At 44.4% G+C, this 27,815-nt stretch overlaps 1 protein-coding gene across 4 annotated transcripts in view; it reads right to left on the minus strand.

Annotated features, from left to right (window-relative positions):
- Positions 1–278: 278 nt before the first annotated feature.
- LOC133371178 (ubiquitin carboxyl-terminal hydrolase 12-like) overlaps positions 279–27,815 on the minus strand; it is a 77,445-nt gene continuing 49,908 nt past the window's right edge. The window contains exons 5-10 of one of the 4 annotated variants that reach the window (XM_061598323.1): positions 26,305–26,534; positions 23,634–23,710; positions 22,334–22,417; positions 20,636–20,833; positions 15,851–15,929; positions 279–9,542 (exon numbers count right to left, since the gene is read on the minus strand). In XM_061598323.1, coding sequence (XP_061454307.1) covers positions 9,441–9,542; positions 15,851–15,929; positions 20,636–20,833; positions 22,334–22,417; positions 23,634–23,710; positions 26,305–26,534 — 770 coding nt within the window. In that variant the 3' untranslated portion in view covers positions 279–9,440. Of the gene's footprint in view, positions 9,543–9,608; positions 9,934–15,850; positions 15,930–20,635; positions 20,834–22,333; positions 22,418–23,633; positions 23,711–26,304; positions 26,535–27,815 lie in introns of those variants that run through there. The other 3 variants (XM_061598322.1, XM_061598326.1, XM_061598324.1) reach the window with 3 other exon arrangements.

The following is a 27,815-nucleotide window of genomic DNA, read 5'->3' on the forward strand; positions in this document are numbered from 1 at the left end:
GGGGTCATTTATTATACAGAAGTAACCATCACACCACTCTCTTCTAATTTAATCCCTTATAAATCTGTAGCAAAAGTGCACTTTTAATCTATAGTATATATCTTAATATTCTCACTCTCTCGTCAGGTATTTTATTTGTAAAAATGGTATCACCAAATATACAAAATACAATCTTAGTGTTCTATGTTACTCTGCCATATTTGCTGTTTAGTGTGTGTGTCTTTACGCTTGGTGACCTCCCTACCCCCACCCCCACCCCCACCGCCTACAAGATGCCAAGCTTCGATCAGTGACCCCATTTGGGGTCTTTACGAGGATTTCTAGCCAAGAGAAAATCCACATATAACGCATTATCATCAACCAGTTGTCAAGAGTTATTTTATTAAGGATGACAACCTCTGAAGAAAAGATTACTTTTGCATATTTGACATTATAAATTAGCCATCACCAGTTTTCTGCCTGAAGTAGGATCTGTTGGCTGGGGCCAGGTCGAAAGCATTCCATTAACCTAAGAGACTGGTATTGATTCGAGTTCATTCCTTGTCCACTAGCTGCTCCTTTTACCGATCTGTTTTGCCCCTTGGAAAAAATATTGATATGAATATCCATACTTTGAAAGGAAATATTACAGGAAATATTGATAGAGGAAAAATAGATTAAAATATCAATAAAAATATCAATATTTTAGACATGGATTTGTTTTTAAAAAGAAATCATCTCCAAAAATAACCATGGAAAATCGCTACATAAAAATCAGATCCGCACCAATGGGAAATAAGTAAATTAATGGAAAACTCAGTACCAAATCTGAACTGGGCAGAATTCTAGTACATCCCTAGTCTGAAGTGGTAGAGGTGTGAATTGAAAAACAGAAGTTTTGTCTGTTTTTAATTGTGGAATGTGTTGCTAACAGAATGCCGCTAGGGAGACAAAGGAGAGGAAAAACTGCTCTGCAAGTAAGATACACAGCTGCTGTAAGATGACTTGTGGGAATGTGTCCTCCTGCCTGCACATGGGCAATATTTTGGTAAAAAAACAGGACACAAGCTGCGGCATTGCATTAAGTAAATCTCCTCCTCCCAGGCTATTGCCAGTGTGCATTATATGGAAGGCCGCTTTGGGACAAGCTGAAGCACCTTTAGCATTAGAACTGAATGGAAGGCGAAAGCTCAATTTCCATTCATGTGCACCATTATAAAATTCTGTATGTGCTCCAGTGCTCACAAGGAGCTCTTGTGCATGCTTCCCATGGAGGCAGTCGATCTGTGCAGTCCAGCTGCTGTTTTTAAAGCATGTTCAAAATGTCTCTCTCCATTTAAACAAACTGGGAAGCCATTTCAGGTGGGGATGTTGCATAGTGACATCAAAAGCTCCCGCAGCTCAAACCGCATCAGTACGACCTTTTAGCAAAGTTGCAGCTAAATATAACTCTCAGATGAAGTGAAATAATGTCTGCAAGGTCCTCTCAATTTCATATATTCTTTCCAATAATCCTTGGCAGTAGCGGCTGGTAGCTCCATGTCAGTGGGGCAGTAGAATCCGCTCTGGACTTTAGTCCGCACTTTCAAGGAGGTGTGAAGGAAACTCAGTTTTAAAATGAGGATCAGGGAAAGGCTGATTGAAACATAAGTTGGTATAGTTTCCACACAGAACTCTGTTCTTGCATTCATGGAATTTTTTGTTAGGAAAGGGGAGGGAACTGTGAGGATTTTAATAGTGTTTTAAACATTGCTAGTAGGACATATAGAAGTTAGCACTGCAGCTTCTTGACGTGGGTTCGCTTGGGATAGCATAAGCAGAGGCAAAGGTCAAATCTAAAAAGGAGTAGAATAACAGCCTAAACACAGGCAGTGGTGGCCAATGTAGTGATATGTTTTACAAGAACATGTTATGCCAAGGGACTATACGAATCAATGGTTCAGAAGTCAGGAAAAAGGAAAGACCCTAGCTTTCCATAGGCATAGTTAAAAGCTTCTATAGGTTGAATAGGTGGTGGGAGTAAATAGATGAGTCATAAGGCCAACCACCCTCTATGGAAAGCAAACACCTACATCTGATATGGTTTTGGATAAGCAGAAGAGTTAGGGGAAACACTGAGGTCGGGTAAAGGGGACACAGGGTTCTGAGTCAAGTTAGGTACAAACACAGTTAGGTACTCTCCGTAAATTCCATATTCTTCGTAAGGCTTAGTTATAATAGCAAATGGGACAATGTGTAATCATGCATAGAGAATAGCAAAATGAGAAAAACAATTATAGTTATGCTTTTGGGGTGGAGGAGATCCATGGGGCCAGTTACTACCAGCCTGCCCCCATCCAGGGGGCTCTTAAGAGGAGGTAATTTGGCCCAGTTTGCATGGAGCCCCGTTTTCAATCCTCCATGGACAGCTATAGCTTGATCTGGGTATTGCCTGCTTTGCTTGCAGATGGCTCCCAGGATCAATCGCGAACATCTCCAGCTAAAACGGGAGGGGTCTGGCCTGCAATCTCAGAGCCCTGTGTCCCGCTAGTCTTAACTGGTTAACTGGTAGGGTCAATGGGTAAAGTGGCCGTAGGTTGTTTCCTTTGCCAGGGTCTCAAAAAGCAAGCCTCTGTATTTTAGTTTAAATCCTGCTGGTGTTGCAGGGTGTGACTTGTACCTCCCAAAAAGTTTTAATTCAGTGGTTCAATGCAGGGGCTAAGACACTGGAAAGCCCTGTGGCCCAGCTTCACATTTGCACAGGTTTCATTCTTCCCTCTTTGTAAGGTAATGTGGCTCAGAATCATGCCACATTACTAACTCGATCGGCTTTTCGTTTTGTTCGTCAGGCACAGGATCCAAGAAGCAGGCAACAGCAGCGCGTAAGCCCTTGCTCTCTTCGCTTTGCAAGAAGGCTGCTGGGGGAAGAGGGGGGAGGCCTGCGGATGCAGCTCCCCAGCCCCCGTGTAGCAACCGCCAAGGCACCTGACAATGTCAACATCTGGAATGTGCTGCTGGAGATGACCCAAGCAATGGGACTGCCTCAGGCACCTATTATGCAAGGAGAAAGGAGCAGAGGGCCTTCCACAGCAATATCCCTATGAGGACCATTTAATGCTGGTGGAAATTTATTATTTCCATAATATGCCGCTAGGAAGAAATGAGGTTTTAATTCTTTGAATTTCAAAATTATCAGCCCCCATTTATGAAAGAAATATACAAGGCGCACTGTTATCATTTACAAGGCCACTGAGGAACACCTCTGTCAAAATATGTTTGGCCGCATCTTGTATTTTATGATGTATGGTCATTGATTTGCAGTTGCATGTAGACGTTTATTAGTGAGTTCATGCCTGCCTGCCATGAGCTATGCACACCTCCCTTGACATCTATCCTGACATGGAGGCAGCACAACACCTGTGGTAGGGATTCACCAAGGGCTTTCATATTCCTGCAGTTGGGTGCCACGGAGCCTCTGACACACCCAACCCAAAATCTATGACTTCGCACAGATAGTTGCCAGAAAGATTGCCAAGGAATGTGCACTGGGTAAGGTGGCTGGGCCATTAGCTTCTCTCTCCCCCCCTCAACTCCCAGACCTAAGTGTGCTGCCTCTGGGAGTCGCACCCGAAAAAGCCCCAGGTGAATATTGGCTCATTCACAACTTGTATTTCCCAAAAGGCTCCTCTGTCAATGATGTAATCCCTCCTGAAATGTGCTCAGTCAGGTATGCCTCCTTTGACCAGACTGTAGAGGTGGTCTGAGAGTGTGGCCATGGGGCCCTCATGGCAAAATGTGACACATAGTCCACATTCTGCCTGATCCCAATTCATGCCCAGGATCACAACCTTCTGGGCTTCAGGTTTGGAGGCAGCTGGTATGTTCACAAAGCAATGCATATGGGGTGCTCCGCCTGTGCCTTTGAGACCTTCAGCACATTTCTTGAATGGGGAGATGTTGCAACAGGAAGGTGCCAGTAACTCACTACCTGGATCACTTCTTGTTTGCTGGCACCGTAGCCATGGACAAATGCAAGGAGTTGCTGGTTACTTTACAGAGGCTAGCAGAACAATTGTGGATGTCCTTGCCACCAGAGGAAACAGAAGGGCTCTGCACCACCCTAACGTACCTCAGCATCCAACTTGAGCAGCCTCTTCCAGGTGACAACTTGGCCACCTTGCAGGTCTCCATGCAGGTGATGCAGGGCAGGACCAAGGGTGAGGTCTGTGAGCTAAAAGGCCTGCTCAGGCACTTAAACTTTGCTCGCTGGGCCTTCTCTGCCAGACTGGTTCAGGCCATGCCTTGGGTCCTTTCCCCTCACCACATCTGCATCACAACATCCATGAAGCAGGGCCGGTTGCATTTTCTTCAGTGCTACAATAGGGTTTCATTTTGGCAGAGGCAAGTGCAGATTTGCAAGTACCAGTCTGATGTTTCAGGGAGCCTGAGCTTTGGGGTCTACTTCAAAGGTCATTGGTGTGCCAAGTGCTGGCCGTCCCACTGGGAAATTTGGGGAGTTACATGTGGCTTCACATTCTTTGAATTCCCCCCCCATGATTTTGGGCTGGTCGTCTTGGGTCCAGCAAAGGGTTTAGTACTTCTCCAGCTGCTTGACAAGTGGGGGAAGTGGTTCCTTCGCATGGTGCAGATGGCAGATTGAGCCTCACCCTATTGCCATGCCAACCCTGCTAGTTTGCCATAATCAATAAAATTGTAGCCTTGATTTCACCCATACAAACCACTGTCTTGTCAATTTATTTTGCCTTTTGGCTTGAGATTTTGCTTTTTCATTTCGATCTTCAGATTTGCTTGGGTTCTGAAGTGTGATTGAAACTGAAAAGCTTTATCATCTGATTCTCAGCTATTTCCCACTTGGAGAAACTAAAATATATTTTCACTTGGAGAGACCCAACAAATATTTAAAGAATGTATCTAGCTTTCAACCATGATGGTGTGTGACTTCTGAAAGGTGGCGAGTTTGCACAACCTTCAAGTTGATATCTTCCTTTGGTTATTTAAATGTATTTGAATTCAGTTATTATGTATGTTGGAAAGGTATGTGTGGACCCCCCTATGGGAAATGTGTTTATTTACAGTTAATGACATTGAGTTAAGAAGTTGTGCTTTATCTGAAGAACACAGGGAACAGGACTTGACCAAAACCCTGTCATCTTATCTTTTTTTTTGTAAGCAGCATTTCCTATTTTGTTTCCAGTATTGTGTGGGTTTCACTGAGTGTTTGTCATTTCCAAATCACTGCAACTAGTATCACTTTAGTTCCATGTAATCAAAATGGTGTATTTTCCACTCTTCTTTGCCCATCCTTTCGTTTTCCTCAGTAAGTATATCAGTTGCCATTGATTGTATAATCTATGCAGTTGTGTGCTTTACAGCACTTGTTTCTTTGGTTTAGACTGGGCAATAACGATAGTCACTTTCAGAGCCTGGGCTGTAGTTTGGCCTAAAACTGAGAAGGGATTCCAGTGCCCCGCTGACATGGAGCCACCAGGAACAGCCCAAGCACACCATCCCGTTTTTGTGGCTGCACACCAGCCGCCACTGATCCTTGGAGACACAATATATAATGCTGGTAGACTCTAAATGAAATCCAGTCTTCATGAGACAGCCTTATTTTTCTCTGTTGAAGCAGCAGCAAAATAGGAACTGGGCAACGATGATAAAGAGGCTGCTTGCACAGTGCACTTTATTCCATTAGTCTGACAATTGCTTTCCTAGTAATTTGTGCATTATGTTTGACCTTTCACACAACATAAAAGCTAGTTCCAGAAATCTAGTGGACTATAGTGAAAGTTTAGTGCTAATTTTCATAATAAAAATACCAGAAATAATCCACTTGCAAACCTGGGAAGCCAGAAGATCACGGGAGCGCTGTACCAGCTGCAGCTGTATTTCCACCCTTTATGCACACGCCAATTTTTTTATTTTTTTTTTGCTTGATGAAAGCTGTACCTGTATTCCAGTGAATTGAAGCAGTGAATTACGGGAGAACTACAGTGCGCATGTGTATAACAGGTAAGGGACAAAACCAAGGTGCTGTTCATTGCAGCAGTATGAAAGCCAGTTGTGCTACATGCCGGTATATTGGTTGAAAAAGCCACAGTTCTTTAATGCAACAGGTACTGCAGTGTGAAAGGAATTTTAGAAATTGGGACAGAAGCACTGCCATTTTAATCAGTTAAGCTGACTCAATAAGCTCCATGTGTGAAAGCAGCTAGAGTCAAGAGTCCCTAAGCATTGGTACATGTTGACCTGAATAGTTTCTTCTTAAAACCAGCACTGTTGCTAAGACAAAAATGATTCCTTCATTTACTCCCACAATTTGCATTGCTTCTTAATGGGCATTTATAGCACGCAGATCCATTCCTAAAGGTGCCTTTTTGCATAAACAGTGAAACACACACTATACACTCCCCCATCTAGGGGCTAAAAGCCTTCCAGGCAGGAGTGCATTTGCAGCAGGACCAGAAGACTGGCAAGAGGCCACGTCCAGTGCCTGCATGTAAATGTGCCAGCACTAGGGAGGGCTGGGTGGGAGGTATATAAGGCCCTTCCACCCAGCTATACCCCATCTTCCTCTGTTAGAGTGTGGCAGTGGCCGAGTGTGGCTTCTGCTGTGAGCACCAGAGAGTTCTGAGCGGAGTGGTTGGCAGTGGCCTCGCAGGCCTGTGTGGGAGATGGGCAATGACTGGCGGATGCATTTGCTGGCTGGCCTGGGCAGCAGCAGTAGGCAGTCAAGGGGAGTCAAGCGGAGACCAGTCGCAGAGGTCCTGGTGGGTCCCGGACAGTTGGGTCCCAGGGATTTTCTGCACACTACAGAGTAATTGGGGGTGGTGGTTAAGTGGTGGTTGGGTTGGAGAGAGTGTTTGGGGCATCATAATTTTAAGAGGGCAACAATTTTTAGGATGTAGTATAGTTGTAATAATTATAATAGTAGTGTCACTTTTTTTCACCATAAATGAGCATTTGCATTGGTTTATTCTATCATCTAATAAGAGGGATGGCACATCGGGGCTGGAATGACAAGGGAAAGGCATAGAGCAGCCTCCTGAGAAACTAGAGAAAAGACCAGTTACGCAGGAATCCTCATCTGAGGATTGTGATGAGGAGTGACCAACTCTTAGGGCTATCCCAGCCCAGATGGATGCGATGGAGAGAGTGGCAGGCAAGCACTAAGGCTCAACAGATGTCAACTAAACAGGCACTGCTATTTCAACACAGATGGATGCCTCTGAGGCTTCAACCAGTCAAGCGAACCTGCCATTTAAGCCACGGGTATGCCAAGAGGAGCATTTGGGCCACCCAGAGACCATAGTACAGAGGGAGGTGCCATCCGGTGAGTTTCCTGCACCTACACAGTCAATATCAGGTCCTTAAATGGTCTGCTGACATTCCTGTGGCCAGGATGGAGAAGCACGCATCAGAGGCCTCATGGCAGGACACAGTATGGTGTTCTGGGCAATGTGTTCTAAGCTGGGGACACAGTTGGGCCTTAGCGGGATGGCCCGTTCAATGGCTGGGCAGAAGGGGTTTGACATGGAATAGGCTGTTGCCTACCATCTTCCAGGGGTGTGTGGTCAAACAATAGGCACATGTGCTTGTGAGTCATGTTGGTGGCATAACCTCAGCCTACTGAAAGGGAAGGCATTAATATTGCACACTCTGCAGGACTTGGAACTGGTTTGACACAGATGGCCTAGAGTGCCCCTTCTGTGGTCAAACATTCTGCCAAGGAGATGCTGGAGGGGTCGAGAGAGCCCAAAACCTTTGAAGTTAGCAGGGAAGGTTAATGGGGAGACACAAATAGTGCTAGGATAATAAGTCACCCCAATATTGCACAGTGTAGAGAGGAACTGTATATGCCAGATGATGTTAATCTAGGGGTTGCTGGAAATGATACCTTTCCAATTTCCATAGGGGACTGAGAGGAGGGGGGGAGGGAGTAGAAGAGACTTGTCCTATGGCAGGCATGCACAGGAACAGGAGGAAGTGGAAAGGATGAGGAGCACTCTGAGGCACGTCTAGGTGAATAGTGGGTCCAGAGATTTGCTCTTGCAACAGGGTATGGATCACTACTGGGGTTAACTTGCTTCTCAGAGCTTTGAGGGGGACATGAATCAGGAAGACCTCCCTCCTCATCCCAAGGGGTGTGGCAGGGGAAAAAGCTGGACTTCAGCCCAGCGTGACTGCCTGCATGGTAACCTCACCCAGTAAGGACTGGCTTGGGAGCCTGACTGAGAGTTATAGTTTTCCCGGCCATTGTCTCATAGCCCTATGCAGTTTAGTTTTGAATTTTGCAACATCCAAGTTGTAGTCCATGAAGTGGCCCTAGTTTAACCCATATCTGTGCCTTGCCTCTTTATTTCTGGTTCCTGTCGCAAAATAGATCCTTTTTCAGTAGAGGGCACTTTTGGCTTATATAATAGCTCCAAGAAATACAGTTAGTTCAGCTTTCACACTAGATATGATCTCAAAGACTTCCATCTACTTCTTTGCTCCCCTGGATTCTGCAGCGTTGTGGGTTTGAGTCAAAACTTCTAACAAAGAAACAAAAATAACAGAATATATTATAAAGCATGTAAAATTATTTTCAAGATTTAGGGAAAGACAAGGGGGGGATGTAGAATGACAATAGTGTTATCTGAACTCAAGATGACACCCTTTGAGGAAATTCTAGAGTGGTGTGAACTTTTTGCCCTTTTCCCATACAGTAGGGCCCCACTTCTCGGCACCCCGCTTTTCAGCATTCTGCTAATACGGCACCAGCAGGGCGATCAGCTGGAGGGGGGGCTGGAGCTCCCCGCACTCCAGCTGATTGCGCCCGAGGAGGGGAAGATCTGATCTTCTCCTCCTCTGGTGTGATCAGCAGGTTAGGTTCCAGACCCCCGTGCTACAGCTGATCCACTTTTTGGAGCTTATCGCTTTTCGGCGTGGGTCTGGAACCTAACCTGCCGTATGAGTGGGGCCCTACTGTATATAGAATTAAAGATGTGATGTTTCCAATACAACTGACCCTGGCTGTGATCCGGCTGTCTTGCACCACCAAAATCAATCAGTACTGTAAAACAGGTCTTGAGCTGACACTGAAGACTGAAATCGTTCTGCTAGAATACACGAAATAAGAACAGAAACTAAAGGACAATCTCAGGCCGTCACTGAACGGTGAACAGATTCCACAATGCTACTTTAAAAAAGCCTTCCTTGTTTCTTGAATGATTAAGCAGCCAGATTTCAAGTAGAGGTAATTTGGGAAGTTAGCACGTATAAAACAGCCCAGAAAGAAAACCAGAGCAAGTTGCCTTCTGGCTAATGGCAGCTGCCATCCTTGAAGAACTGGCCCAGCTGATCTCCTGTGGTCCTATGGCAAAGATGAGGAATTGGTTTTGCTATCGCTACAATGTCCTGTCTGAGCACAGGCTTGATCCCTTTTTGAATACATGTAAGATGGTTTAAAATCTGTTGTCTCAGTCCCTCGATTGATAGAAGAGGATATATCCAGATTCTGAGTTTTTGGAAATGTCTGATGTTAATCCATAGAATTCTTCAATTGCTTGAGCATCAATTTTCTGCAATTTAAGACAACAATCATATTAGGAAAAAAATAATAATTGCTGCCTGTGTGCTCTCACTTAGCATTCTTATGTCCCCTCAACAAGCAGACTTTTTTCCCCTGGGAGGTAGGAGATTGCATCAGAATTAAAAGACTTTTGAAAATTCATTGAGATTAAGCAACCAGCTACTTAATTTGGCCCATTGGCTGCACATTTCCCCATTTAGTACACTAGAGAAAGACTTAATTTGTTCAAAAATCTTTTATTAGACTAAAAAGGTGCCATTGATTAATCAGACAGGACTTTTAAAAAAAGTTATTTTTAATATAAAAGTGTTCAAGCTCTGTAAGCATTCCTTCAATCCCTCTTCAAGGATGGGGCCTGGTTCATCCCATGTATGCAGCACCTAAAAACAAGTATACTTTTTTTTTTAGAAGCATTGTGTTATTAATATGCACCACCCAGCACAGCTCACTGTTCATTTTAACCTCTGTGAAATTTCTTTAGAGCTCCTTTACCTCAAGCCTCATTTCTCCATCTGCTCTTCCTTCAAATTCTTTACAGTTCTTTCCTTGATCCACACCACTCTTCAGCCGTTTTGTCTCTGGGCTACTTGTCCCTAAGTTTCCCTCTGTCAAGTGACCCCTCTTCCCAGTCCTCAGCTGGGCCCAAAGTGGGGCTTTATTCCCAGCCAAGCTGATGTTTCCCTTCCCCTCACAGAAGCCAGTCTGAAACCCCAGGGAGCCACTCTCAGTAACTGTAGTCCCAGAGGTGGCTAACCTGTAGTTCTCCACATGTGCTGAACTTCAAGTCCCATAACCGTTGCTGACTGGACATGCAGACTGGGGCTTATGGGAATTCAGCAAGATCTGGAGGGCCACACGTTAACCACCCCTAGAGTTGACAGTACTGAGCCAGGTGGCCAGCAGTGCAATCCAGCCCCCGCCACCACTTGCACCAGGCTATGGGAGGCTTTTCTAGTTCTAGAAAAAGCCTCCCATAGCCTGGTGCAAAAGGTGGCGGGTCCTCAAATGCACAGATGTATCACTGAACACCAAAGTCTGGATCATTCAGACCATGGTATATGGATGCGAAAGTTGGACAGTGAAAAAAGTGGATAAGAGAAAAATCAACGCATTTGAAATGTGGTGTTGGAGGACTGCGAAAAAGACAAATAATTGGGTGTTAGAACAAATTAAACCAGAACTGTCACTAGAAGCTAAAAAGATGAAACTGAGGTTATCATACTTTGGGCACATCATGAGAAGACATGATTTACTAGAAAAGACACTAATGCAGGGAAAAACAGAAGGGAGTACAAAAAGAGGAAGGCCAAACAAGATATGGGTTGATTCCATAAAGGATGCTCTTGGAGGTCACCGATTCATAGGGTCGCCATAAGTCGTAATCCACTTGAAGGCACATAACAACAACAACAAATGGGAGGCTGGATTGGGGACAGGTGCCACTCCCTGTTCTGCCCACCTAACGGTAGAATGCTGAGCCAGTCTGGGAACTGCTATATCTACAGCTCACCCTACTTGCTTTCACACAACAGCATCAGGCCTAATCCAGGCTTAATCACTCTTCCAGTTGCAGGCTGGTGCAGCAATTTGCCTGCCTAACCCCCCACCTCACCTTTTGCCTCAGCATGACCAGCAGGACTACAGATGCAGCGGTGGCTCCATCGCTCTGTTAATCCCCACCGCTGCCCAACTGAGCTTTTGACTGCAGCCCAAGCCAATGATTGACACAGAAGAATAAAAATGCATACAGTATTAACTTTTCACAAAATCTTAAAATAACACTTAAAAATAAATGGTCTCCAGTGCAAGCCACAGCTCACAGCGTGCCAAATTAGCTTTCTTTACACCTACCGCATACATATTTTAAGTGCAATGTATTTATATCTTGGTCTGACAACCACAAACAGAATTTGGCAGAGTTTCTTCTGCCTGCAACCCCCATTAGGAATCCAGAATCCACCCCCACTCACGGCCAAGGAAACACACTCTATCCCACAATCCAGTATTTGTCTGCAGGTTTTTAACAAGTATTAATCACCATTTGGCTACATTGGTGTTTAGGTGGTATATCTCGGTTGCTGTCAAATCTGCAAATGCCCAATACAATTTTTGAGCTGCTTGCAGAGGAGGCTGGTCCATTAGGAGAAATGGGGCACCATACCACCAACCTCGGTTTGCCTCAGCCAGCCCCCGCCTGCCTGTCTTCGTGCTTTCAACCTGTCCAGGGGCCGCCACTGCCTATCATCTTCTTCTTCCCCTTTAGTCTCAGTGTTGCCCTTGAAAAACTCAAGGTGAAGAGAATAGGGACAAAACTAGAATTAGCTGGCACTGCCTGTGCTTGGTTCTGGCTCCACCTTTTGTTTGGACTCTCTTTTCCACCCTTCCAGTCACAAGGAGCACCACTGGTTACTCGGGCATATACTTTGACAACCAAGCTACCCAAAACAAGCATCGGGGTCAATGGTAGTTCAAAACTCTTACAAAAGCCCCACAATTACTTGGTGATTCTCCATCCAATGTATTTAAAAGATAACTAGGTGTATTTTAGAAACAGCACCCAACAGACTGGTGGGAAAGGATAAAAAATTAATGTTACTGCTGCCTTTTTAATGAAGTGGGTTATAATACTAGACTCCCATCCTGTTGGCAATTTGCCAGTTATAAGCTGGGTGTTCATTCAACTCCAATCATTCAAAGGCAAGGCTGGTTATCTTGAATGAGACCAAGTTTTGATATAGAAACTGTCTTGATCACCCTGACAGATGACCTATGAGTGAGAGGGCAGGAGGAGTTCCAACACCACTGAGTTTCTTGGACATCTCGGCAGCTTTCAAAACTATTGACCATGCCATCCTTCTGGACTGCCAATTAGGGGCACAATGTTCCAAATGTTCTGTTCCTACCTGGAGGGTTGAATCCGGAAAGTGATGTTTAAGAACCATTGCTCAGCCCCATGGCATTTACGCTACATGGTTCCAACTCTGCCCCTATGCTTTTTAACATCGACACAAAACCTCAGAATGAAATCATCTGGGGTTTTGAAGCTCAGTATTATCACAAACAGGGATATGATACCCAACTCTGGCTGTATACACACCATACATTTAAAGTACATTTACTTCCGCCAAAGAATCCTTGAAACTGTAGTTTGTCAAGCGTGATTGATACTGTAGCTGTGTGAGGGGGTAAACTACAGTCCCCAAGATTCTTTGGGGGAAATGATGGCCTTTAAACATATGGTGTGTGTATGGAGCCTATATTGCTGATGATACCCACCATCACACTCATTCAACTCTGATTTCTTACATCTGATTCAGTAGTACTGCATTGGTGTTCAAGATCAATTAATAGATGGGATGGGGACCAATAAAGTGAAGCTCAGTCCTGACAAGATGCAGGCACTCAGGGTGGGTTGCTCATCTGCTCAGGGAGATGTGGTATAACCTGTTCTGGACAGGGATGTACTCCCTCCCTAAAGGGCCAGTTTTGCAGTCTGGAAGTACTCATAAATCCAGCTTTCCTACTGTAAGTCCAAGTGCATCAGCCTGCCATCAGCTGTGGCAGAGTTAGCCTAGCCATAGTTGTCCGTGCTCTGTTAACCTCCAGATTACACTACTGCTATATACAGGGCTGCCTCTGAAGACTATCTGGAAACTGCAGCTAGTACACAATACAGCTGCCAAATGGGACAGAGTATTGAGAATGTATCTCAATTATACTTGACAAGTTGCACTTGTTCCTGGTCTGTTTCCAAACACAATTCAAAGTGCTGGTGCCGACCTTCAAAGCCCTAGATTAAGAGATGTCTGTTCCTACATCAACCATGGGCTGTGGTCTTCTTTGGAAGCCCTCCTCCAGGTACCCCTGCCATCAGAGGTGAGGCCCTTGAGGGGGCAGCCTTCACTCCCCAGGGAACATACTTAGATGCCCTTCGGAGGTTGGATGAAACATTTTTTAAAAAGTCTTCCCAAGGCTTTTAAACCTGGGAGGATGTTTCAAAGATGCCTTTATCTACTGTTTTATCATTGGTATTGTTTTATTTAGTTTTGGTGTTAATGATGTACGATATTGTCATACTTATCATGTTAAATGTCCTGGGCATATTTATATGGGAGGGTAGTATACAACACACACACAAAATAAAATACACAAATGTGCGTGGCCTGACTAATATCAGCACCCAACACCGCACATCTCGCTTGCACATTCCTGCTGGTACCAGGGTCCTCACAGAAGTATTTGGTCAGCGGCACAGGTAAAAAAGTCCCTGACTTTTTCATTTCGGTGTGTGCGTGCGTCTTGTCTTCAGCAGTGGTGGCAGCAGCAGCTTTTTTATTATGTTACAGTGCTGGTGACAACAACAACAACAACAGAGCTCTCTTCCCAAAGACACATTTGCCATTTTCTTTTCCCACAATGTCCTGGATGCAGCATTGTTCCAAAGCAAGGTGGTGAAGAAAACAATGCCCCCCAACAAAAAATGAGAGCTACCAGTGGAAGCTATTACCCTGCCACACATGCACACCCCACACACAATGCCCCAGAAATATATTGTTTGCAGGACATCATGGATGAAGAAAATTGTAGTCGAGCCACCAAGAAGGGAGTCCTGCAGTTGCAGGTGCCTGCAGCACATTAAATTCTAGAACAGGTTTTTAAAAGCTGCTGTTGCCGCTGCTGAAAGTAATCCCTACCCCCAGAAGCCAAGTGGTTCAATGTTTACTCCTCTTTCTTTCTCTCTCTCACACACAAATGGGAACTTCAGCAATTTTCATCCCAGCCTGAAATATAGTCACACATTCTGTGCTCCACTTGTTACAACTGGATGATGTGTTAAGTTAACAAGCTGGGCATTTATATGCATTATCATTTTTTTAAAAAAAACAAACCTGTCTGGTTACCACGTAGTAACCACTAGCATCTCAATGCATTATCAGCTGCTACCCTGACTTCTGCATTTATTTGCATTACTGCTTTTCCATCTAAGGGTGTTTTTAATTCCCCACCCCCTTGAACGAACAGAACTGGTAAATGCCTGTCACTTTCCCTACATTTGAAAAACACCCTTCAGACTAAGAACTGAAAAGTAAACAGATTTCAATTTTCCTTTCCAATCCTTTGAATAACATCTCTGAAGAAAAATGTGCCAGGCTACAAACAGGCTATACCGTTATTTTCCACAATCTAATGCACAGTTTGCTGCTGCTGGCAAAGCTAATTGGCACCTGCAAGGGAAGAGCACATCAGTGTCACGGTAACAATATCCTTAGCTTTCTTTGCCTATTTGGCCCCAATATCAAGAATACTGCAGGCATCAATACTTTATTTTTGGAAGAGTTACACAGCCATGAATTTGACCAGCACAAGTTACAGTGTTGACTCAACAGAGTGCCTTTTAAAAAATTGGTCTCCATTGCCTCCCTTGTGGAAAGCAGTGAAAAGCGATATGGTCTGACCCAATTTGGTTGCTTAGCCTGGACATTGACAGATGTTGGTCCAATCAAATGGGAAGGGGTAACACAATTTAGAAGGTGGACAGTAAATGGGATCACCTTTGCCTACTGCAAATTGAACACAGGCACCCTGTAAACCATGGTTTGCAAATCAGAAAGTGGACTCAGGAATACACACTCCCACCCATTCTCCACTCCAGAGTGATCACACCCCTTCATGCTAGGCATTTAACTTGGATCTTGCATCAATGCAAACCAACTTTAATGCAAGTTACAGTCCCTTTGTAAACCCAAGACTGAATGCATGGTTTGAAGTAAGTTTGTCTACCACAGTTATGACAGAACCTGGAAACTATGCTGTTTCCATTAACAATGCAGCTAACACAGTCTGTAAGAATTTCATCGCTTTGTCAGTGCCAATGCAGAGGCTTACCATGACTTGTATCAGTGGACTTCAGCTATTCCAGACCAAGGCCTGCATTGAACCCCAAACTTCAACACGGAGCTCTCTATGTAGCTTGCCTCCCTTCCCCTTCTCTTCCATATCCTGATCTTTTCTTCCTTATGAAGACCATCTAGGACCTTTCCACTAGTTGTGATGTAAAAGCACCTGGTGGCAGCTATTTCTGATTTGTTTTCTTTCTTTGCACCCCTGATTCTTCCGTGACTAACAGCAGCAAAGAATTTTCCCCAAAAGACTGGTAATGGCACCAGGGCAACCCACAATTAAGACGGCCCAAAGTTTGACAGTTAAGGGTTAGAGGCCTAAATAATGTGCAGTGAAAGTGGCTTAGATCCCAGACAACACCAGAGTGTGAAAACCTGGTATAAGATACAGACCTACCTCTACAATGTCATCGTCAAACAGCAACCAGAAACCGTGGCTCTTCACAATGGTGATATAATGCCCACGGTTTGGACCACTGAATGCGAGAGAGAAAGATGTTACATTAATAGTCAATAATGAAACTTTTCCAAGTACCTACCTACCTTTTTTTAAAAAAAAAAGTGTGTGCATGTGCACACAGTGCTTTTCAACAATTTGGTCTTCAAAGTTGCTCCCAACGTTATTTGAAGCAACAGTCTTTTAACATAATTAAAACACCAAGAAGCGTTAACAGGATAGCAGCCAAAACAGCAGACAAAGATCATTCAGCTTTCCAAAATTAAATGCCACCAAAAGCTTTGGAAAAGATAAAAGAGGCATTTTTACCTAATGTCTAAAGAAAGAAAAGGGCAGGGCTATTTTTTCTGACTATAGGCTCAGACATACAATTCATGAACAATATAGTCCGTAAGAACTTAAGAAAACCTCTACTAGATCAGACTAAAGGTCCACCCTGCCTAGCAACTGCTTTCCAGAGCTGCCATTGGGAAGCTCACAAGCAAGGCTTAATGGCAACAGGCATTCTCCTGCTGTTGCTCCCAGCAGTTGGTATTCAGTGGCATACTGCCTCTGTAAACATGGAGGACCCATATAATGAATAGCCACTAACAGAAAAGTGATTTGCCTAATTCCTTTTCAAAGCCATCTAACATTGGCGGTCATGTCCACATTTTGTGGCAGTGAATTCAAAGTTCATTTCCTTGTGCTACTGTGATCGTAGAAAATGTACTCTGAATGTCTATCCAGCATTTATTACCCTACCAAATCAGGGCTGACCAAAGAACCTAAACAGCACCTACTAACCTTGAGCACGACCCCCAGGTACTGTATGTTTTTCTCCACACGAGTTCCACTGAAATGAATGGAAGTTGTGCAAAAGCATAGTTGTGCTCACATTCATTTTAGTGGCTCTTATTGACGCATAACGGGAGGCCACGGTCACAGAGAAATAATGGCTTACTGTGAACCAACAGCATGCTGGTACCCACTGCTCAATTGTGCCCACTTCGCTCTTCTCTTTTCCAAGATGGAAAGGAAGCCACAGTGTGGCTGGTTGAGCATTCCATGCAAATCCAGCGCTTATGGTTTGTTTGCAGAGAAATAAACCAAGAGTGCTGGTTCACACAGAATGGTAATTCAGTTGCTCCATGGTTTATTTCCCAGATCTGCAAAGGGAGAAGCAAAGTTTTAGCATGCTGCGCATTCACAGAAAGCCATAGTTTATTTTCAAACTATGGCTTACCATGATGCGCAAAGTGGGTCATCAGGGGCTAGGCAGAAGAATCATCTGAGAAAGGTTGGCCATGAGTCATGTCCTCTTGGCCACCCTTAAGTTCTCAGGGTAAGGCTGTCTCTGAACTTTTAACAGTTTTCCCCAGCACAACAAAATCTATGGGCTAGGTGACCTTAGCTACATATTGTCCTGCTGCACTAGTATGTGGAAACAAGGCCACTTTTTGTGGGTATTTCTGTTGTTTTTGGCTAAACACTTGGAAATTCAACTTGGAAAGAATCCACATATAACAATCTAAGCCTAATTCTTAGTGAGGTAAATCTGTGTCTGTGCTTCAGTCTGCAGGTGGGGATTCACAAGACTGAACGCTCCTCCACACAAAAGCCCTTGCTGCACATAGTAAACTAGTCAGGGTAAAGATTAGGCTATAACCCTTCTCAATGACATATACTTTTCTATGGGAAAGGGCACAGCTCAGCAGTAGAGGATCTGCTTTGCATGCTGAAGGTCCCAGGTTCAAACCCCGGCATCTCCAGGTAGGGCTGAGAGAAACTTCTATCTGAGACCCAAGTGAGCCACTGCTAAATACTGAGCATAATGCACTAACAGTCTGACTGGGTTAAGGCAGCTTCCTATGTGCAGGCAATGTTTCCTTTTGCTGTTTTTAATTGGCAAGCCTTGTAACTCACTGCTGATGAATTCACACAATATTTTCAACACTATGTAGTTTAACCACTTGGTGGCGCTGGCATCATAAAAAAACCTTTTTAAAACGTTTGGTCAAATTGGACTGCTTTAAATAACTTCATTGTTCCAGTAATAGATTATATTCCAATTTCCTTTCCTAGACGATGGAGCAGCCCGCACCTGGCTTCTACAAAAAAACTCAGCATTTTCAAACAATCAATGAAACACATTGATTCATGTATAACCTACGGGCTTGCTAAGAGAATGATTTAAATTAATGTACTCTGACAGAGAAAGAAATTATAACAATAGGTTTTTGCTTTTTTAAAAAACAACTTGGTAACTCTTCACTGTTTGCACAATTGAGATGGTCCACAATATTCAGCTGCTATAATATATAGGACAGTGACTGGACATTCATTCTCATCAGCAGCCTTGACCCGCCCTTCCCTAGGAGAACTATCCTTGGGGATACAGATCTAGAGGAAGTGCAGTCCACTGGTGGAGCCAGGTACAAAAGGACCAGAGACAGAAAGACCAAGAAGGGAACCACTTTGTGCAATGGAAAAAGAGAGAGGGAGGATTTGGGAAGATTTCCTTTAAAGGCTTTTAGTGAAGAGTTGTAATATGGGACCATGCAAGTCACCCCTTTGGCCCTCCAGATGCTGCTGAACTACAACTCCTATCAAGCCCCAGCCAACATGGCCAACATCTGGAAAGCCACTGATTTCCCACCTCTGCTGTAAGAGGAGGTTTGGCCAGACCAAAGAACTACGTAGTCCAGTCTACAAGCAGGACAGAAGTACAACACCGCTCTCCCCCTCGTGTGGTTCCCAGCAACTGGGACTAAGAGGCATAGTGCCTCTGATCCTTGAAGCAGCACAGGGAGTGGGCAAACTCTTTGGGGCAGAGCGCCAGTAGGTGTGGCTGAAGCTGGCCACATTCACACGTGCAATTTACACAGGGAGAAAGGTGTGCAAGGATGACCCTCCCAGGCACTGCTCTGGATGTCAGAACTGTGTGGCAGGCAGAAAAGTCCAGCCGCCACGGGTGAGGTGGGGAGCTTGGATACCGTGCTGAAAGCCTCCAAGCATCACATGTGAGGTAGCATATAGCCATCGTGCAGAGTAGCCTTATCCTCCATGAATTCATCTAACTCCTTGTAAAGCTATCTCAGTTGGGTGAGCATCACTGCATCTTGGGGGAAGGAACTCCATAGTTAACCAATGACCGGGTCAGTAAATGTTTTCCTTTGTGTGTCCTGAATTTCCCAGCATTCAGCTTTGTTGGGTGACCCTGGGTTCTAGCGCTAGGAGAGGGAGGAAAACCTTATCTCTATCTACTCTCTCTGCACCACAAATACATTTTATGCACCTCGACCATTTTCCTCCCCGCTTCCTAAACCCAATAGCCCCAAATGCCACAGCCTTTCCTCATAGGGGAGTTCCATCCCCTAGATCATTTCGTTTGTTATTTCTGCATCTTTCCCAGTGATAGAACAACGTTTTGTCCAAGTGTTTTGTCCAGGTGCCCTGTTCAGAGTGCACAGCAACAGCAATCTACTGAGGAAGACACTGAAGAAATTTGCAGCCACTGGATCGCCACCAGTCTAGATGGCTCCAAAAGGGAATTAGGCAAATTCACAGAGGAAGACAGACCTACCAAATGTTGGAAGTGGGGCAAGAGCAACTCCTGTTTTGTTCTTTTGTTTATGTTCCAGAAGTGAGATAGAGCTAGGATCCTCCAGATGGATAGGCTTGTTTACCTTTACCTGTGATGCTCTGACTGACTTCCTTCTGTCGCTAGACTGTGATGCCTTTAGGGAAGCTTACCTGCCCCTTCTCCTTCTGCCCTTTTCACCTCCTTTCTTCTCTGACTGTCTGGGAGAGAGGAGACATTCCTCTGCTCTCTTCTAGCATGGGGCTAACTCCCGCACCTGGGCGTTACGCCTCCAACTTAGTTAGTTAGAACTAGGTATGCCTTTCTATCTACAATGTATTTCTATAAATAAAGTAGCTTTTCTTATTTTACTAAGTCTCCAGTCTCAGTGGGTAAAAGCCTACTTTCTTAGGTAAACGCACACACATGCTGGCACACTCACATTTCAACATCTGCTGTTACTCTGCTGCTGTGGTGCTGCTTTAAACGAAATTAAGCACACAAATTACACACAGCCAACACCAAAGGCTACTATTTATATATTTATTTATTATTTGATTTATATCCCGCCCTTCTTCCCAGCAGGAGCCCATTATTATCTGGGACAGCCATATGACTGAATACCAGTAGCTTAAAAAAAGGGGTGTGGGGGGGAGTTGCCTTCATGTCTTGTATGTAAGCTGTTCAGAAGGGCCTACTCCGTAGTCGTCAGAAACACAATGCTAGATAAGGTGGTCCTTTGTTCCTACCTGGGAGGATTCTCTTTAAGTTTTACTAGCAGCCTCGTACCTGGCATTGCTTGGGAGTTTTCACAGCTTGTGGTAATCACAGCTAGTCCTACTCAGAGTAGACCCACTGAAATTAATGAACCTAAGTTAGTCATGGGTCTACTCTGAGTAGGGCTAGTATCAAATACCACCCTAAGAAACCAAAAAAATCAGTGCAGTTTTGAAAGGCGCAGTCTGCCATCTTGATTCAAAAGTCCAATTGTATCCAAACATAGATAAAAGCCTGCTCCTTGATCTCAGGGACTCTCAGGGAAAATTTGGCGACAATAATCTTAAGAGATGTCCCAAATGCATAGCAAATAGCCAAACAACCTTCCAAATAGATGCCTTCCCAGAGAGGACGCACTGGATAAACGTGACATTCTCATAGCTTACCTGCCGCAATGAACAACTACAGCCACAAGATCGTACATCCTGTCTGGGTTTGTAGCATCTCCTGAAGTGTTGAAGAGTCGAAGCTCCAAAGGAAAGACTACACGGTAGGAAAGTTTGGTATAGCGATGCAGCTGGTCCATGTATTTGAACCTTTTCAAGTGCAGTGCAAGAATCATTGGCAACTTTTTCACTCGCATCCTGGACCCACCAAATAAGATTGCAAGAGAAAAGTGGGGGAGGGGAGAGAGCCCATGTTACAAAAATGGCTCTTAGTACTCTTCAAGACAGTAAATGGCATAAGGCCTAATAAATTCTTTGAATAAATGGGTAACACATAAATTCAGCTAAAACATTATTCAGAACCATTTCCATACAAAGTAGGAAAGATTTACTACAGCCTTTGCCAACCTGGTGCCTTCCAGTTGTTTGGGACTACAACTGATGGAAGTTATAGTTCAAAATATCTGGAGGGCACCAGGTTGGCAAAGGCAGATTGAGAGCTTCAAGGGGCATCTGAATGCAAGAACTAGTTTGGTTCAAACCCATCCATTTCTGAGCACCACAAGGAAAGCTGAAGAGTGAATGGACTCTGCCCTTTTGCTCTGGCTGTTATTGACTAAGAAATAAGAAACATTGGTTATCTTCTCCCACCATGAAAGAAAGAGGAGACAAAAGGGGCAATATATATACTCTTTCCCCAGCATCAAAGTCAGATGGTTTCAATTTAGTTTTATAAACAGGTATCAGTCAGCATTTCCAAAAGAGGAAAAGACTGAACTGAAGGCGATTTGATTGCTTCAATAACTACAAAAAGATTCTCGATTTATATCAAGACACAACAACTTTCTTTTAAGAAAAAGACACACCCACGGCGCAGCTCAACAGGGCCAGAGCCTCCACACAAACCGTCAAGCGCTCTGCATCAAGAAAACCATGTTTTGCACCAGCTGAATTCTGAATCTTGCACAGTTGTGTTCCATCTCTTATTTCGCATAATTCATTCTGTGACTTTTACGAAATTGGTTTGCATAATCTATTAGAATTCCGACAGTCACGGGAGGACAGGGGACGGAGCTATTCTAGGCACCCTCAGTTCAAGCCTGACTACTGAAAACTTCATTTAGCCATCTTTCTGGCATCTGAGATTTCAGCAGGTATTGCCCACATACTTTCAAGAAATCCATCACAAAACTGGGATAGCACCACCACTAGCAGGCAAAAAAAAAAAAAAAACCCAAAGAGCAGGGGTGGGGATGGAATCTCCAGGAGCTACAAGTACTTCCAAATTGTAGTGGCCTCAAAAGAAATATACTTCCAAGCAGATGCCACAAGGACTAGAAACTTGGGCAGCTGCTTGTTTTAAAGAACCATTGAAGCAGAATAAACATGCAATCTCATATTCAGTGCTTTCTCTGCACTTATGGAACTGCAGCAGACACATACTACCTTTATAAAATGAGTACCGTAACCAGCATACAGCAATTTTTTAAAAATGAGACCCAGGATGATGTAATGGTTGATGTGTTGGAAGACTCCAGCTCAGATTCCCACTGGGTTTTTCCCTTTCTTTCTCTCAGCCTAGCGTACCTCACAAGACTATTGTGAGGACAAAGAGAGGCGAGGAACCAAGCGCACCACCTTGAGCTCTTGGGAAGAAGGGTGCGATAAAAATGGAATGCCAATCACTCTCAGCCTCACCTCTTTTGTGCTTCCTGTTTGCTGCGACACTGCTCACAGTAGTATTTATATTCACTGCACAGAGTCTCAGTGTTACTGAATCCCCTGTAAAAATGGGGAATTAAATATGAGTTAATCTGGGGGTTCCCAAACTGTGGTTTGCAGGCCGCTTCATTCAGGTCATTCACGGCGTGTCTGTGAAGAACACTCACAATTTGAATTCTACTGAGTTCTATGGAATTCAAACTGTAACACAACAAAACACAAAAGAGATAAAAGGACAAAAATACAATTAAAAATCATGCAGCGTCTAGCGCGGTGCATTACAATTGCAACAACAGGCTGAAGAGACCCAGCATCCTGCTGCCCTTGCAAAGCAGCAAAAACATCACAGGCTGAGTCCCCAAACGAACGTGCCCAAACTGTTCTGCCAAGACCCTCAGCAATTTTCAAGTGGCCTGTGGGGGGGAAAAGTTTGGGAACCATCCAATTAGTGCATTCAGGTTTCCACCACCAAGCAAGACCTCACATTTGCCCATTCTAGCCTACGCTAAGCTCAAGTTCACTGAAGAAAATACAGGTGCCGTCCGGTCCACCGACTGGAGAGGCAAGAGGACAAGGCTTGCTTTGTCGCCCCATTTCTTCTAAGACATGCTCTGAAGGCCCCATCCTCAGGTTCCTGCAGGACAGGTATCTCGTGGCCCTTGGGATATTGGTATTGTACTATGGAGGGCCACTGGTAGGAGAAAGGAGGGCCACAGCTCAGTGGCAGAGCATCTGCTTTGCATTTGGAAGGTCCCAGGTTCACTCCCTGATGGCACCTCCAGGTAGAAACGAGGGGGGGGGGGGGAAGGCTGCTGCCTGAAACTTTCGAGAGCCACCACCAGTCAGTACAGACAATATCTGTATTCTTATGGCTTCTCTATCCTGGTGTCAATGAATGTACCCACATTCATCCCCTGTTCCACATACTCTCCCTTTTCTTTGTCTCTCCCATTGTTAAAGTTTGAACGATAAACTTGCTGGGGGAAGGTGGAACTTTTTATTATACCACTCTGGAAAGTGGTCTTCATGGTGCCCTCCACGTTTTTTGGATTACAACTCCCATCAGCCTCAGCCAGCACGGCCGTAGTCCAAAATATTTGGATTTTACAATATTTGGTTGTTGCTAAAAACACCTGGAGGGCACTAGGTTAGGGAGAGCTGTGGTAAAGTATCATATACTGATAGCCCTAAACAAATGGTAAACGCTTTGGTGCGATTCTGCTACCAAAACAGAACTATTTCAGCTCTATCTGGGAGGTTCTGGAGTTTTTTTTACCTCAAACAGTGTGTTATCGATGTATTTTGTTCCACATCAACTGACAGGTCCAGAAAGTCCTCGTCTTTGCTGCTAACCTTGAAGGAAAGGAAAAAGAGGCCTGAAAAGCGTCATAACAAAGAATCAAGTTTAGAAATGTTTTAGGTTTAGGAAACAGCACAAAGTGTCCATTCAGTAAGTTAAGATATTTTTAAAATTCAAAAGGAAGTTTGAATACATAACAATCACTGGATGTTGGGAGTTGTAATGCCTGAATGGCTCTTTTGGACAGTCAGGGTAACCAGGGAAGCACTGAAAGTGGCAGCTCATGGAAGTAGTATGTTTAGGGGCACCAATGAAACAGGAGCGCCCCAGAATCCTTTGCGATACTCCAGGGAATGATGAGCACAGCCCTTGGACCTCACGCAGCTGAGCAACATCTGAGACCCAGCAGCCTGCTGCGCTTGCAAAGCAGCAGAAACGTCACAGGCTGAGTCAACAAACATACCCAAACTGTTCTTAGAAAGCCAGGAAAACTGTGAAACCACACCTTGCATTCATTGCACCTTGTAAATCGATATTGTTGCTTACAAGACAGACACAGATGCTATGTAATTTGTTTTCAACTGTCTTTACTGTTGTATTTAAATTGTTGGGACCTCAGGGTCAAGGTGGGCAACAAATCAAATAATCATAATGATAAATATCCACCTTCCCCAATCTAGTATTCTCCAGATTTAATGACTGGGGCCGATGGGAGTTGTAGTCCAACACATCTGGAAGGCATCAGACCAAGGGAAACTGCTATGGGTCACAGGCTTCCTATTCATGGATGACCACGGCTAAAGCTCTCCCTGTTTCCTTACCCTTTCAAAAAAACCCATTCACACCACTGTTAATCGTGTGAATGGTGCCATGTTTAGTTTGGCCTTCAGAAAGCCTTGCATGGCTGCAGGTGAACACTGAAAAGCAGGCAAGAGAATTGCAGAAGCTGCACTGTATTATTGGCTGAAAAGGTCCCTTCGGAATGCAACAGATTAACAAAACAACACTATTTTTAGAACACAGCCATACATTAAGTTTAAAAGTCCACTCCAGATCTTTCTCCTCTCTTTGCTTAGGCATCTGCTTTTCTGAAATAGATCAGGATCCAGAAAGCTATTTCAAGGCTTGCGTGGTAGAACTGACTTTTTAAAATCTTTGAACAGCAGATTATTCAGCTACCCACCCCTGCTATGCCAAAAACAGTTTTGCAAACTCATCTCTTGCTTTCAAAAGCAATTTGCCATGTGACAGAGGGGACTGCTCTTTGAGGACCACATCCAAAGCAAGACATGCAGTTCCTTGGATGCAGGCCATGCTGTTTGATTGGATTTGCTCCAGGAAATGATGTAAATTAATGGCTGAAAGCCTTTACTGGGCCATATTTCAATCCTCTTCAGCTTGAAATGTAAGAAGAGCCCTGCTGGATGAAAGCAAATGTCCTTACAAAAGTTGCAATCCTGCTTCCAACAGTGGAACAACAGCTTACAACATAAAGCAGAAACCTTCCCATTTGCCACCTGCATCAATGACTAACTGGCACATGGCCTGTGGACATGACTGTTCCATGTAGCCAGCATCGCTTAAGGCCACTTAATAGGTTTTTTGGACTACAACTTTTTTGGACTACAGCCTGAAAGGAGTTGTAGTTCAAAACATCAGAAGGGCATCAGGTGGGCAAAGGCTGATCTATTTCTTCAATCTACAGAGTTGTTCCAAAGAAGTGGTTACCTTAAATCACCCCAGGTAATCTTAAGTGGTTACCTTAGACCAAATTAATTTTGATTTCCTCAGGAAAAAAGTAGCAGTCAATACCTATTTACTTTTTTAAAACTAATTGTTCATCTGCTTTGCATACTGTCCATCCAACTGTATATACAGGGCAGTTGTGGGGAACCTTTGGCCCTCCGGATGTTGCTAAACTACAACTCCCATCAGCCCCACCAAGCATAATCAATGGTCAGGGATGATGAGAGTTGTAGTTTAGCAACATCTGGAGGGCCAATCTGGAGAGCATCTGCTGCAATACCCAAGACATGGCACCAGCCAATCAGCTATGGAGGAGCTGCTGATTGGCCTCAACATCATTGGGCTTCCAGTGCCAGGTAAAAAAAATATAACTTGTCCACCCAAGCGTTGGAGGTATCTGGTTGTTGAAAGGTCTTTGTGCAATGATCAACCATTGCGAACTTTTAAGTGTGTTTACACTCTTCTTTTTAACATCTGGACTGCTCTTGTACTGTTCTTGTTTTATTTATTTATGTTTTGTATTGGTTGGGCACAGTAACTGTTTTAAATAGTATTTGTATACCATCCTGGGATCCAGAACGAATGAAAGGCAGTCTTTCAATGTATCTTCATATTAGATGTCCTAGCATCTCACACAGTATTGGGGAACCTTTCTCAGCATTAGGGCCACATTGCATTCTGGGGAATCTTCCAGAGGCCAGAGGCCGACGGTGGGCAAGGGCCACAGGCAAAAAGGGGCGGGAAAACGAATGTTAATTTTACCATTGCACAGTAGGCTAGTTTCAGCTCTCCAACTAGGTCATACTCCAAGCAGGCCCACTGAAATCAGCGGACCTATTCGGAGCAGGACTATTGTTGGACAAAGAAAGAATTTTGTGGGATTTGAAGAACCACCACCTACAGCTTCACAGTTCAGACATCTAGTTTCATTGGTGAGCGTCCCCTGGAAGATTTCGTGGACCCACGTCAGGTCCGCCTTCTCCCCCCCTTCGTCGCTCTCGATGCTTCCATTCTGGAGCTTGCCGTTCTGCTTCTCCTGCTTCTTTTCCTCTTGCAGCAAGTCGGCAATCGTGTTCAGCAGGTAGTTGAGGAACTCGTGAGCATCCTGCTGCATGTAGTTGTCAAAGAGTTCTGGCAATGAAGAGAGGCAAGACAAAGACAAGCAAACAAAGGGGGCCTTTATTAGACGTTATTAGGCCACTCACAGTCAGGGTTACTTCTAGGACTCAGATATTGGGGGCGAGGGAAGCAGCGACATGCCTCATGCCGCATCCTTGTTGCATAGGGGTCTCATTTAGAGGAGCGTTATCAGTGTAATAAATATTTATTTATTCATTTATTATATTTATATCCTGCCCTTCCTCCTAGTAGGAGCCCAGGGCAGCAAACAAAAGCACTAAAACCACTTTAAAACACCATAAAACAGACTTCAAAATACATTAAAACATCTTTTTTTTAAAAAAGCTTTCATCTTTTTTTTAAAAAAAAGGTTAAAAACATATTAAAAAGCAATTCCAACACAGACGCAGACTGGGATAAGGTCTCAACTTAAAAGGCTTGTTGAAAGAGGAAGGTCTTCAATAGGCGCCTAAAAGATAACAGAGATGGTGCCTGTCAAGTACTTCAGGGGAGGGAATTCCAAAGGGTAGGTGCCACTACACTAAAGGTCACCTTCCTATGTTGTGCGGAAAGGACCTCCTGATAAGATGGTATATAAGGGTAAGATGGTCTTTCAGGTATCCTGGTCCCAAGCTGTATAGGGCTTTGAACACCAAAACTAGAATCTTGAACTTAGCCTGATAGCCAATAGGTACCCAGTGCAATTCTTTCAGCAGCGGAGTGACATGTTGGCGATATCCTGCCCCAATGAGCAGTATCGCCACCTCATTTTGCACCAGCTGCAGCTTCTGGACCAACCTCAAGGGTAGCCCTGCATACAGCACATTACAGCAATCCAGACTGGAGGCTACCAGTGCACGGACAACAGCAGTCAAGCTATCCTGGTCCAGAAATAGCCGAAGCTGGTAAAAGGCACTCCTAGCCACTGAGGTCACCTGTGCCTCTGGTGACAAAGATTAATCGAGGAGCACCCCCAGACTACGGATTTGCTCTTTCAGAGGGAGTACGACCCCATCCAAAGCACGCAACTGACCAATTATCTGAACTCGGGAACCATCAACCCACAGTGCCTCCATCTTGCTAGGATTCAGACTCAGTTTATTAGCCCTCATCCACACCACCACCAAGTCCAGGCAGTGGTCCAGGGCTTGTATGGCCTCTCCCGACTCAGATGTTACAGATTAATAGAGCTGGGTATAGAGCTGGGTCTATGAGCTGGGTATACTTATTTCATATTTATGTTATAAGAAACAAGCATTATCTGGACAGCACCTATGTGACAAGAGATGGATG

This window comes from Rhineura floridana, chromosome 16 (genome assembly GCF_030035675.1).
Source record: "Rhineura floridana isolate rRhiFlo1 chromosome 16, rRhiFlo1.hap2, whole genome shotgun sequence".
Lineage (NCBI taxonomy): Eukaryota > Metazoa > Chordata > Lepidosauria > Squamata > Rhineuridae > Rhineura > Rhineura floridana.